This window comes from Paroedura picta, chromosome 12, assembly GCF_049243985.1.
Source record: "Paroedura picta isolate Pp20150507F chromosome 12, Ppicta_v3.0, whole genome shotgun sequence".
NCBI lineage: Eukaryota > Metazoa > Chordata > Lepidosauria > Squamata > Gekkonidae > Paroedura > Paroedura picta.
In genome coordinates this window covers 21,031,391-21,044,424 of record NC_135380.1, presented here as the reverse complement: position 1 = coordinate 21,044,424, position 13,034 = coordinate 21,031,391, and the positions used below count along the sequence as shown (strand labels likewise).

The 13,034-nt window shown below is 40.1% G+C and overlaps 1 protein-coding gene across 8 annotated transcripts in view; it reads left to right on the top strand.

Annotated features, from left to right (window-relative positions):
• Positions 1–12,431, top strand: part of PIWIL2 (piwi like RNA-mediated gene silencing 2) — a 44,969-nt gene extending 32,538 nt beyond the window's left edge. For 7 of the 8 annotated variants that reach the window (XM_077306680.1, XM_077306679.1, XM_077306683.1 and 4 more), the window contains 11 exons: positions 1,696–1,782; positions 2,056–2,196; positions 2,714–2,827; positions 3,371–3,559; positions 4,693–4,794; positions 7,018–7,137; positions 7,594–7,682; positions 8,362–8,467; positions 9,467–9,720; positions 10,456–10,563; positions 11,480–12,431. In XM_077306680.1, the coding sequence (XP_077162795.1) occupies positions 1,696–1,782; positions 2,056–2,196; positions 2,714–2,827; positions 3,371–3,559; positions 4,693–4,794; positions 7,018–7,137; positions 7,594–7,682; positions 8,362–8,467; positions 9,467–9,720; positions 10,456–10,563; positions 11,480–11,636 (1,467 nt within the window). In that variant the 3' untranslated portion in view covers positions 11,637–12,431. Of the gene's footprint in view, positions 1–1,695; positions 1,783–2,055; positions 2,197–2,713; positions 2,828–3,370; positions 3,560–4,692; positions 4,795–7,017; positions 7,138–7,593; positions 7,683–8,361; positions 8,514–9,466; positions 9,721–10,455; positions 10,564–11,479 lie in introns of those variants that run through there. The other variant, XM_077306685.1, reaches the window with a different exon arrangement.
• Positions 12,432–13,034: the final 603 nt, after the last annotated feature.

Below are 13,034 nucleotides of genomic sequence, written 5' to 3'. Positions count from 1 at the left end.
TTTGTCCCCGCATTCTGCTCAAACACCTGTCTTCTTCCCCACTCCGGTGAGAGAATGCCAGTAGCAGGACGGGTGGGCAGTAGCTCCCTCACTTGCCTGCATCATACTTCCAGGGAGGGGCAATCTCATTTGTTCACTTGCTTCTTCTACCACTCTGCTTTGTTCAGTATTTCCCTTGTTTGTCCCTTCTTGCTGCTCTACTTACCTATTATCTCCTAGCAATTCTACAGGAAATTGGGGGCAGGGAATGTGGTGGTAGCACAGATAACATTCCTCTGTTTTGAGGGCAGTTCATCTCCCCCCCCCCAGTAATTTATGCAAATTCTGAGAGTTTCCCGGGTTTGATTAAAAGTCTTCTGTCTATCTTGTTGGCTTCTAATTTCTGGAATTCAAGTATCCACAGATGGGATTATGTTCAGGATTAGATACAGCAATTGTTCCTATACTACTGCAATTCATGAGAACCAAAACTGGTCAGGGACTTAAGGATGTAATCTGCCATAACCCTGTGGGTGAAAAGTGGGGGAAGTAGTATTGGGGCAATCCTAGGAGGGTGCCAGTGTTGTACTTTCTGGTATAAATTGAGTATTTGTAGTTAGTAATATATTCTGCACAGTTGGTAATGGGATTTTTGGCCTGGACTACAATAGTTTTCAGATGTATGACACTGCTATCCACCACTTACCTACTGTAGCCAAATTATCAGGCAATCTTTTTCCATCATTGCCTATCCTAAGCCTTGTAGGGTATATTTTTATTAGGAAGTAATTTCCAGTGGAGCTCACTGGCACTGGGTATAGAATTGCAGTCATCTGATCTAATGTTATTTGATGAATCATTCTAATTTAGGAAATTTGCAGGAAATCACTTTGAGGAACTGTATATGTCATGTATTGGGAACACAACAGGACTCACATCAAAGGGGAAATTCTCTGCTACCCTGGGGACCCTATAATCCCATCTCCCTCCTGCTTCAATTCTGCACCACAATATTCCTCATGGTGCCCTCTTTCTGCCCTCCCTGCCTTATGCTCATGTATTGTTTTGGGTCATCTCAGCAATCCAAAATGGCAACCAAGATCTTGTGATGTGTTTTCATAAGCTTTCACGTGTCAAGGAATTCTGTTTCTTTGTTTTTAGCAAGTATAAACCACATACTTATTTTACATTTTGTATTTTCTGCAAACTAGAGAACTTCCCTCAGGTTTGGAGAACTGCTTTATTTTTAAATTTGATTTCTATGACCACTCCTCTCAGGGTAGTTTGGTCCTGTATGGTTTCCCTTTGACCTTAGGGACAAGAAAGATTTTTTTGACTTTAGGGACAAGAAAGAACTTTGTGACTTCATGAATTGCAGAACTAATGGCAACATACCTTTAATTTCAGAAGCTATGAGCCAACCTAATCCTCTCTTAAGTCATTGGATTTAACTGTGTGCATGAGTGTATAGTGGTATAAGTAAAACTCTGGACATTCAAATAGAGTATTTTTCAGCTATTTTTAGCATAACTAACAAACTAGCACATATAGAATCATAGAGTTGGAAGGGACCACCAGGGTCATCTAGTCCAACCCCCTGCAGAATGCAGGGAATAGCCTAATTCTCTGTAGTGTATTTGCTTCTGACTCCAGCTAGTGATGATGGAGTATTCCTATGTATGCCATGCATACTAATTTTCTTTCTTCTTGTAACAGCAAAGGGGCGAAATCCTGCTGCTTCCAGAGCTTTCCTTCTTGACTGGAATTCCTGAGAAGATGAAGAAAGATTTCAGAGTTATGAAGGTGGTGTAGGATAATTTGTGGTCAAGAAACTTGCATATTTCTAACCATAGAAAATTACTTGCTTATTTAGTGCCTAAATAAGGTGTCTTTGGCTTGGAGTTGAACATTAGTTTCTAGTCTAACGTATAGCTTCATTAAATAGCTTAAAATGGAATGGTGTGTGTAGGGTTGAGTTTATCCATTGAAGGAAGAGGAGGGGGGGGAAGACTCTTGAAGTACATATTTCTAATGTACTCTTTGATATGATTTTTTTCCTGCCATGTTAAACTTTAGGACCTTAGCCTGCAAATCAATTTGAGCCCTAAGCAACACTATATATCTCTGAGTCGGCTCCTGAACAGAATTGAGACAAACGAGGCGGCCCACAATGAACTGGCACGGTGGGGACTTCATTTGGATAATGATATATGTAAGGTAATTGCATCAAGAAAGGAACTTTGTGATCAGGGTAACTTTGCTGAAGTCAGAAACTTAAGTTTTGGTTGACCCATGTGGCGGGAATACACGTTATTAGTATCTCTTTGGCTATCATCCCATGTGGCAGAACTTATATTGTTCAGGTGGATAGCTGTGTTGGTCTGAAGCAACAGAATAAAGTTTGAGTCCAGTGGCACCTTATGACCAACAGAGTTCAATTTTACTCTATGGACATCTAAATCATATCAGCTATTCCTTTAATATGGTTGTAAGATTTGAACTTGACTACAGCTTGTAAAAAAACAGGATCATCCTTTGTATTCATTCTTTGTTTCTGTTCACATTCTGAAGGGCTGTACCTGCTTGGGACATTCTTAGTGGCCCATTTGTGTTCATCGCTTCAAATGTTGGGACTGAGAAATAGCATTAAAAATAGGCTTGCAGTTTAACCCTGTTGAGCCATATGATAAAGCCCATAGCTTTATTATTTGTGTGTTGTCCTCTGCTGTTCTAGGCAAAAGGACGTGTTCTTCCCATGGAAAGGATCAACTTGAAGAATAATTCCTTTGTTACATCTGAGGAGTTAAACTGGACCAAAGAGTGTACCAGAGAACCCTGCATATCTGCAGTAAGTTTATTTTGAGGTATAGATATGGAACAGTAATTCATGCAGCTTTTTCTATTAAACATTTAAGAACATATGAAGAGTGAAGTCCCAGTGCTTCCCTTTGCCTCTCTTCTCTGAAGGATCCCAATTTTCTATGTGTTTTTAGATTTTGTAGCATTAGCAACAGTGATTAGTTTTCATGGTGATCATACTGTGAAGGAAGTATTTGAATATGTAAATGAGTACCCTGTTTCTAGTGAGCATTCAGCTTCACTTACTATAAACACTTGATAAATTGTATATTCAGTTTTATCTTGTTACCTGGTTATAGACCAAAGCATTGTCAGTGTAGGTTCAGTACAAGGAGTTGACTCTATATTACGAGTGGACAGTTATCTAATTTTTGACACCGATGGGATATTTTTAAAAGGGCACAATAATTTTGCTCCCTCAATAGTGGTAGTGGGGTTTGGAAGTGGTTAATTATCTTTAGCAGTTTGTGGTTCTTGAAGAGATTGTATCTGTTATTCAAAAAATAAGTTGATTTTCCTGTTCCTTTCTTAGGTTCCAATTCATTTCTGGGTCCTGTTTTATCCAAAACGGGTAGTAGATCAAGCACGTGATCTGGTTAGCATGCTGCAGAAGACCTCTGGTCCTCTTGGTATTCAGTTAACCCCACCTGCTTGGAGAGAGTTAAAGGATGACCGTATTGAGTCGTACGCCAAAGCCATCAAATCAGTACTGAGTGCTGAGGTATGTAGGCTAGCAGGGTTTTGAGTCCTGAAGTTTCTTAGCTGTGGCCTAAATTGGAGTATAAGACTAAATTCATAATTTAATTAGCATGATTCTTGAAACTAGGAAACACGGTTCTGTGTATCTCTTGTGTCTGTAGCATTTCCTCAGTAGCTTATACACTTTTTTTGCATATTATTGCATATTTTTTGCATATTATTTTGGCTTGCATATTATTCTTATTGTAAGGTTTGTTGCAAAGCTCTGTGTTGAGCGTTCATGGATTTCCCCCCCCCCCACAAGGGATCCTGTTGCCACTAAACAATTGGCCAGGAATTCACCTGAGCTCACTGATGGACTAGTTATCCACTCTTGGTGTGAAAGTGTCCAGTCAGAGAAAGAGGGAGTACTTATCCTCACAGTGAATATGCTTCATCAAGCAGTCAGATCTGGCTATAGGGTATCATGATGTCATTACACAGGCCACATGATCCTGTGTTGACTGGTATCACAAAGGCAAGGCTCTTAGAAAAGTAGCAATTCAAAAGGGCTAGTGATTAGCAGTGAAAAAATATGAAGGTAAATGTTTGATAGTTTGGGGAAATATTTTAGCCATATGAAATTTACAGTGAAATTCTGCATGTGGCACTACTTGGCACAGCCGTAGAAAAATTAATTTGGGGATGTTCTGAGTATCATGAAATGAGCCTGTGATTGAAAAACCCAAATGGGGGTCTTCCTTGGTCCAATTTTGTACAATAGCTGTATAAAGCTCACCGCACTACAGTAATGTTTAATTGTATCCCCTAGACCCATGTTCCCCAACCCCCGGGCCGCAACCCGGTACCAGGCCATGGAGCCCTCGGTACCGGGCCACAATCAGGGGGGGGGAGGCACGGGCTCTGGTGCAGCGCTCAAGCCTCGCTGTGCTGGGGGGGGGGGCTTGAGCGCTGCACCGTGTCGCAGGGGGGTGCCCCCGCCCCGGTCCCCGGCCTGAAAAAGTTTTGGGACCACTGCTCTAGATATTACCAACTCTGCAGTTTCCCAGGGTGATAGCATTCAGTGTGCAAATATTTGATTCTTAATAGGAGTATCATGATTATAAATTTAACCAGCCACTTGTTCTCTCTTCCCAAACACCTTTTATTTTGAAGGGTACAATACAGCTGGTCGTTTGTATCATCACTGGGACCAGAGATGACTTGTACGGGGCGATTAAAAAGCTATGCTGTGTACAGTCTCCAGTGCCTTCTCAGGTGAGACACAGTTGACTTGACCTGAGGATGCATGCAGAGGCTTTTCTGAGTACACACTCAGACCTTTGGGTCCTATGTATACACTAAACACAAGATTGGAGACAATTCCAAGGCCTATGTTGTGCCTGCAGTGTGATCAGTCTGAAATATAGTGCCTGTGCAGGCTATAGTAATTTTCTCTTAAGAACATCCTGCGCATTTGACATCATACTACATTGCTTATTGAGAAAGCAGGAAGGGATCTTTTTTCTGTGCTAGTTATTACAAAACTGGATACAAACATTATCATGTTTTGTATGATAATGAAATATGGGTCCAATAGCACCTTTAAGACCAGCAAAGATTTATTCAAAGCGTGAGCTTTCAAGTGCATGCACTCTTCATGCAGAAGTAGCATTGGACCCTTCTATAGCTTCTAACCAGGAACCAGTGCCCAGAATCTCCTTATCAGAGAACATAGTCTGAAACTCTGTACATCCAGAGTCCTCCGGCAAAAGCTCAGGGCACCGGAAGGGGGCACAAGGCCCAGATAAATGGTTCAGGCACACTTGGTGTCCCATTTAATTTGGGCTTCATTCTGTCAGTGAATGGATGGATGCCATTTACAAATGGCTTTTAGAAATGGTCTACACCAGGGGTGGTCAAACTGTGGTTCTCCAGATATTCATGGACTACAATTCCCAAGAGCCCCTGCCAGCATAGCCAATTGGCTACATCTCATGGAAACTGTAGTTCATGAACATATGGAGAGCCACAGTTTGGCTACCCCTGGCTATACTTTGTTTCCATGATTCCCTTTATGTCTTATTTCTGAGAATCTGCTCAGAGTGCCTCATGGAGCATTTTTGGCTCTCATTTGTAACACTTTTGTTCTTGGAGAGTAGCATAAGAGAGCAATAAACTGATTCTAAAAGTTCTGTTGTAGTAGTAGTAGTGGTTTCCCCCCAGCTACCCAGATTCAGGCATTACCTCTCATGACAGAGTATGGTGCAACACAAACATTCAAAAGATGAACAAAGTTTGAGTACAGTGGCACTTTTAAGACCAACAAAATTTAATTCTGGGTATAAGCACACAAAAGCTTCTATTCAAAATTAAATTTTGTTGGTCACTCCAAGTGCTACTGGACTCAAACTTTGTTCTTTTGCTTCAAACTTGGCTACTCACCTTAGTCTATCCAAAAGATGAGTCTTCATTGCATTCCCTGGTATGCATGCTGTATAGCTGTAACCAGTACCACTTTTCTCAGCATGCAGGACTGGTTTTCCACCCAAGAAACTGAAGCAAGCACTGGTAGCACATTATACTTTATCAATTCCAAGTGTGTTGAGAGTAGAGTCCCTCTCAGCCATGGGTTTCTAGTTTGCTGTCTAAAAATGGTTGCCAGTTCCAGGCTATTCATGTGTAACAGATGCTCTTTGATAGATCAAAATGGGTAGTTTTGTTAGTCTGTCTGCTGCAGTAGAAAAGAGCAAGAGTCCAGTAACAACTTAAAAGACTGGGCTTTTGCTCTTTTGTACTGATGGTCTTTGAATGGTTATCTGTGCAATCACACAACTTGCTCTTCTTCCTAGTTGGTGACTGTGTTTGGCCTTTATTATTGAGGGGGACATTAGATTAAGGAAATGAATAGGAAGGTGCTCGATCCTTCTCTCAAGGCATGCATAGATTCACTCTCCTCTTGAGGGAGGGGGCTTTTGACACTAATTCCTGGCTATGAACTCTACAACACTCCAAAACCTAAATGATTCAAGACACGTCAGCTACAGGTGAGGGTTTTTTACCAATTAAATGTTTAGAAATAGAATAGGTCCTTTGCATAGTGTATAGAAGGTGATGAAGACCTAGATATCAGTGTTGCAGCTTGTATTTTGCAAAGAGGTTCAATACTTGCTCTTTTACCTTTGGTAATTGGGTAGAAATAAAATCTCTGCCTGAGGCTATTATGAGCTGCTGGTAGTTGGCCTAGGCCCTAGGTAGTACTTGGCTGGCTGGAACAATAGTTTGACTTAACACAAAGCAGTTTCACATGTGCTTTAATGCCTAGTGTCATTGGGACTCGCAAGGCTACCTTGAACAACTTTAATTGCAGGCTAAATTTCCTGGAATGCCTGTAAAAATATGGACATCATTTTTCCTATCTTATAGGTGTACTAAAATTGAATTAATATGCAATATGAGGACATGGGGTGATAGCTAAAAATATTTTGACTTTCACTGCAGGTTATTAATGCTCGAACGATTACAGCCCAGCCTAACAAACTTAGGAGCATAGCACAGAAGGTTCTGCTACAGATCAACTGCAAACTGGGAGGAGAACTCTGGGGTGTAGACATCCCTTTGGTAAGTCACCAAATACTAGTCCAAGAGGCTTATTCCCTAAAAGTTGATGCACTTGACCATGCAAACTTGTTCTCCAATTTGTCCCCATTGTATATTTCTTACACTTCAGTGTTGAAAACTGTACCCATGGCTGTATCACTGAAAATGATATTTCGCTAAATAATATCCCCATTTCATGAAAAATAGCATAACTTGTTGCTGTGTCAGTAGTGCTGTAAAAAGGCATGCACCTTTTGGAAAAGACTATCCCTCCTTAAGTTAAACCACAAAGTGGGGGTAATTAATTACTTATGCAATTAGTAACATTTCTTCTTCAGACATTCTGTAATAGATACAGATGATACAGAGATTTTACAGCTTAAGTACTTTGATTGCTATGCTTGCTCCTGGTCAAACTTGAACTGTGCTTGAGAGTAATAATTATTTTATTAGAAACAGCTTGTTTCTGCTTTCCAGAAACAATTGATGGTGATTGGAATGGATGTGTATCATGACCCTAGCAGAGGAAAGCGCTCTGTGGTTGGTTTTGTAGCAAGCATCAACCAGTAAGTGTGTTTTGTTTCAGAAAATTACAAGTTTTTAATTATCTGTTAATGGAGGAAGGATTTCTGGAAAGTATTACACTTCCCATCTAGCTTCAGAGGCAGGACAAAATAAATAAAAAGCCCTTAAGTAATTCTCCATTTCCAACTTAGCTGTTTATAAATCTGTTGTGTGAGGCAGTTGCACAAGGAATGTTTTTGGTTCTTGTTTGTCCCCTTTGAAATAAAGGAGGGACAACTCTTGAGGTAAGACGAATGTAAAAGGGATAGTATGTCATGAAGATTATTCCAGATGAGCTCCTCCCCTGCTTTTCTCAGTAAAGTTTTGTTTTATATTATTTATTTATTGGATTTATAACCCACCACTCTCAAAAATCGGCTTGTGGCGGGTAACATAAAAGAAAATCCATACAATAAAATTCAATAAACCTCCATTAAAACCCAGTCACAATATTCCAAATCTTAATCGATGTTTCTACTACGAGTTGAGTCAGTTTGATAAACCACTGTCATCTGAAGGTGGTTATATAAATAATATGTCAAATTTGCTGGAACATGCTCCTAAAAATTATATTTTCCTGAGAAATTGCCAACTTTCAATAGTACTGCTTGAATGAATCGTGATTTATGAGGCTTTGCAATGGAATTAGCATAGCTAATATCTTTTTCTTTCTTCCATCAGCACTTTGACAAAGTGGTACTCAAGAGTTATATTCCAGATGCCTCATCAAGAAATTATAGATAGCCTGAAAGTCTGTTTGGTGGCAGCCTTGCAGAAGTTCCATGAGGTGAGGAAACATAAATGATTCTTCTGGGACTGGAGCTTACAGAGAGGTGTGTGGTCCATATTGTAATTTCTTATCCTAATTAAGCTTCTTTCACACCAAGATGTAGGCCCTCTGGAAAAGCAGTTCTTAATTACATATCCACTAAAATACTAAAGTAAAATAAGGTTAGCTTTATTTTTCAAAAAAAAAATTGGAGGAGGCATGGTTCTCAACGACTCGGTGTTCTGTAGCTGGTACATCTGCTCTAGCATTGAGTTGCTGGGATCATTCTAACAGTTTAGTACAGGAACACTGATTACAAGACAATTTGGAGAGGTAGGTTAAACAGGGAAGGGGAAAGAAATAATTTTCTTTGTTGCCCCATGCAGTATTTCTGGCATTCCTACACCTTCCAATTTATTGGATTAATTTATGGACTGTTTCCTCTTGATATCATCCCTTCCAAAGCCTAGATTGTGCTTCCCCCACCATTACACTCCTCTTTCTGTCTATCTCTGCTCTGGTTCCCCTCTTCGCTTTCAAATGTGCTGTTCCTCCATCATCAGAAATTTTGTTTAATGAAATCTGTCTCTCTAAGATATTGAACAATAGTGACACCAGTATCTGCTACCTTGAAATTTTCTTCTTCTCCTTCTCCTTTGATTCTTTGTGTTCTGTTGAGCCTCTAATTTCGGTGAGGGCTTGGTTCTCCTTGCCAGATCTTCAGGCCTTCACTCAGTCCTCATTCTTCGTAATTTCTCTGCCATCTGTAATGCAGTTGAGTATTCTTTCTGTTGTTCGCTCTGGTTACAAACTATATTTTCATTATCTGAAAAGTCTTGTTGAGGAGAGGAATTTTTTTGGCATGGGTTTCTTATAAAACATGTGATATAAAGGTGTGTGTGTATGCAAGAGAGGATCTGTTTACAAAACTCACATATATTTTCTAGAGAAAATAGGCAGAGTTATCCAGATACTTTACAGTTTCTTTTGTTCTTGTATATTTGTCATCTCTCAAAGGTCAACCACTGCCTTCCTGAGAAAATAGTGGTGTACAGAGATGGGGTTTCGGAGGGCCAGCTGAAAATGGTTGAAGGCTATGAAGTTCCTCAGTTGCAGAAATGCTTTGAAGCTTTTGAGAATTATGATCCTAAAATGGTGGTGTTTGTGGTCCAGAAGAAAATCAGTACCAACATCTACTCAGCAGCCACTGATCACTTCACAACTCCTCCTCCAGGCACAGTGGTAGATCACACTGTCACCAATAGAAACTGGTGAGTGAGATTACTCTGCTCAGAACTGCTTGCTGTGTTGCTTTTTTCTGTAAAGTTTTCAGTAAGCTTGCTTACAGTTCTGAGAGCTCTTGGCTAAAAATTCTGCATTATGGTAAATTATTCTGGCTGGTATAAGCTCATTTTGTTCACATCGTCCTCTTATTTCGTTGATCTTAGAGGACTAGTTGGGAAGGAAGAAGATGTAGGAAATACATGGACAATTTCAATTGGCAGGAGGTGTTCAGAAGTAGTAGGATAAAGTGGAGATCATTAAGTGATCACAGGACACTGTTCAAGATACAAAAGTCCTGAGAACAGAATAATTTTAGTTCATGAGTATTTTTACTGTACTTGCTTGTTACATTCTTTTCAGTTCTAACATCAGAACTGTAATTGAAGGAGAGACTTGTGTATCTTTACACCATCTTTTTTGTTAAAATCTGGTATTCTGGAAAAGTGCATTGAAAGGAAGGGACCTTGTAGACCCCAGCCGATTATCCTCTCCAGTCTAGAGGAGCATTACTCCAAAACTTGACCACTTTATAGAAGCATTCAGTTGGAATCTGCAGGTGTATGTCCACAGTTATAAAATGGCCTCTTGAGATACAGAGGTTTGTAGGGAATTCACATTAGTAAATTGATTTCTGATACCCTTTGTGAAGGAAAAAGAATCAGCATGCATCAGGCAAGGGTGCTATTAACAGTATTCTCTTGTCTTTGGGGAAAAAAACCTAGGATCGATTTTTTCTTGATTGCTCACCATGCTCGACAAGGTTGTGGCATTCCTACTCATTATGTCTGTGTAATAAATACTGCCAACCTCAGTCCTGATCATTTGCAGAGGTGAGTGTGTTTTATATATTTTTAGAATGTTATAATTATGGTTGTGTGTGACCTGCATTCAAAATGGAAAAACCCAGAATTCGGGTTATTTTAAATGTAATAAATATGCAGAAAGCTGTTTTGTTGGAATCCTCATGGAGCAATTCCAAGGAAGAATAGATAACTGGTAGAAATATCTGGGAAGGCTGGGCTTTGGTTGTGAACACTTTGCATGTGCCTGTGTATACTATGGAGATCTCCACACCTGGTGACTTTTTGGTGACCATAGAGCAGCTATTGTTAGGGCCATAAAATCCTTTAACCTTGTAGTAAAGCAGACGGCGTTATGACTATCATGAAACCTGAACTGCTGCAGCAAGTTCAATTTCGTGGCTTCTGTGCAGTCCCACATTGGATCTGTGTTTCATCAGCCGTCTTGTTGTGCATTCCCACATTGGGAAGGAGAACTGAGAGGAGAGTGCTAACCCCTCCCATATCACATGACTTTGGGTGGGAAAGTCACCCTCTGTGAGGGGAGGGGTGAGCAGTCTTAGGAGCTTCTAGAATTCTTCTCCGTGGCAGGCTCTGTGAAGGCACAGATCCCATGTGTGACTGCACAGAAGACCACTCAAAGAGCAACAGTTACAGGTAAGTGCAACCCTGTTATATCAAAATAATAGCAGTTCTTTGGTTTTCATTTAAGAGTACAGCAAAGTTGTACCCCCCCTCCGTTTCCTGCCCTAACTTTGCCTTGTTCCTCTTGGACAACACCTAGAGTATGTGCTCTATGAATGTGAAATACAGTGATTAAATGTCAAGCCCCAATCAGAGAAAAAAGATTCCCTTACATTCCAAGTTCAACTGGAAAACAAGGCCTAGAACTATGGGAGTGGGCATTTGAATAAGGAATTCTTTTTTCCCTTCTTCTTTTTAACAGGTTGACTTTCAAGCTTTGCCACATGTACTGGAATTGGCCAGGTACTATCAGAGTGCCAGCTCCATGCAAGTATGCTCATAAATTGGCCTTTCTCTCAGGCCAAGTTCTGCACCATGAGCCAGATATTGAGCTCTGTGAGAAACTCTTTTTCCTATAGCTGCTCCATCCAGACTGCCAGGAATCTCGGAGAGGCAGTTCCTCATGGGATATGAAAGCGAGCGCTTCTGAATTATCCCATGCTTGTAGCTGATAGGTAGCACACACTTGGCCTTTGACCATCAGCAATAAATGTGGACTATGCAATCCTAAGTTTTATTTGGAAATAAATGCACAAAGATTTTTCAGTTTCATAACTTTGCAGTTTAAGAAGAACAGGAAACCTCACTTCGCGGCAATGGCAAACTCCTGGTAACATTTCTATGTGGTAAAATTGAAATTTTAGATAGGTCCAAGTTGAATAGTCTGTATATGTTTAGTTGATACAGGTCGTCTCTTCCCCCTCTCTTCAAATCCAGGATCAAACTAGTGGCATGTTTTAAGTGATGGCTGCAAGACTGAAACCCTGTACAAACACCTCCCTGCTGCAGAAAATATATTTTATTTTGTTAGAATTACTTAAGGATTTTTAAATGGCTGTAACCATCATGTTCTTTAAAAAGAAACTTTCTCTTTTCCTTTTTTTTGTTGAAACTATTAGTTACTGCTAAGTTGCAATAAAACCAAACTCCCTCCCCGCCCCCACTATCTTGAGAGTTACTGATAGGTTGGAATAAAACCAAACTTCTTACTTTTCTGAGCCATACTTTATGATGCATAGCTGTTTACTGTATATAGTATTGGTCGCTAGCCACAGCAGCGCCTTGTTTTTATGCTTTGTTTCTGCATTGCCATTTTTGAATTGATGTTATAAATTCTGTTTTATCATGTGTTTAAATATCAAAAGCAAAGGATGCATTGGACAAAAGTAAGTTGTTTTACCAAGGACTGAATATGAACAGATGATTGGAATAGTAGATAAATTTCCACTAACCCCAGATTTCTGCAAACCCCAATCTGCCCCTTATGATATTCCTGAGGATCCCCTGGGAGCAGCATCTAAGAGACTTTTTGGGTCTGTAGAAGGTAGAATTAAGAATCCCATTCCACTGGCAGCAGTCTGTTTCATCAATGGACATTACTGCTTAATCAAACCCATTGTCTCTGTTGATCCGGAATGGCTATACGTTCACCTAAATAAAATACAAATTAGTATCATCCAAGTTTTCAGTAGCTGCTATATACACTTGTCACAGCAGGGGTCAGCAGCACAATGCCAAAATGTTAGGTGGCAAATTGTAACAATCCTGGGCCTTAAGAATGGTGCTCTGCAGGTAAAAGTTCTTCCTGCTTCTGGTAGGTATTAGTCCAGACACATACTTCTCTCCCTACCCAACAGTACAATATTGGCTTTCCTGGAAAGGGGAAACAGTTTTGTAGGAGAAGTAAGTTTGAGTGCAGTGGCATCTTTAAGACATAACGAAATTTTATTCAAGACATAAGCTTTTGTGTGCAAGCA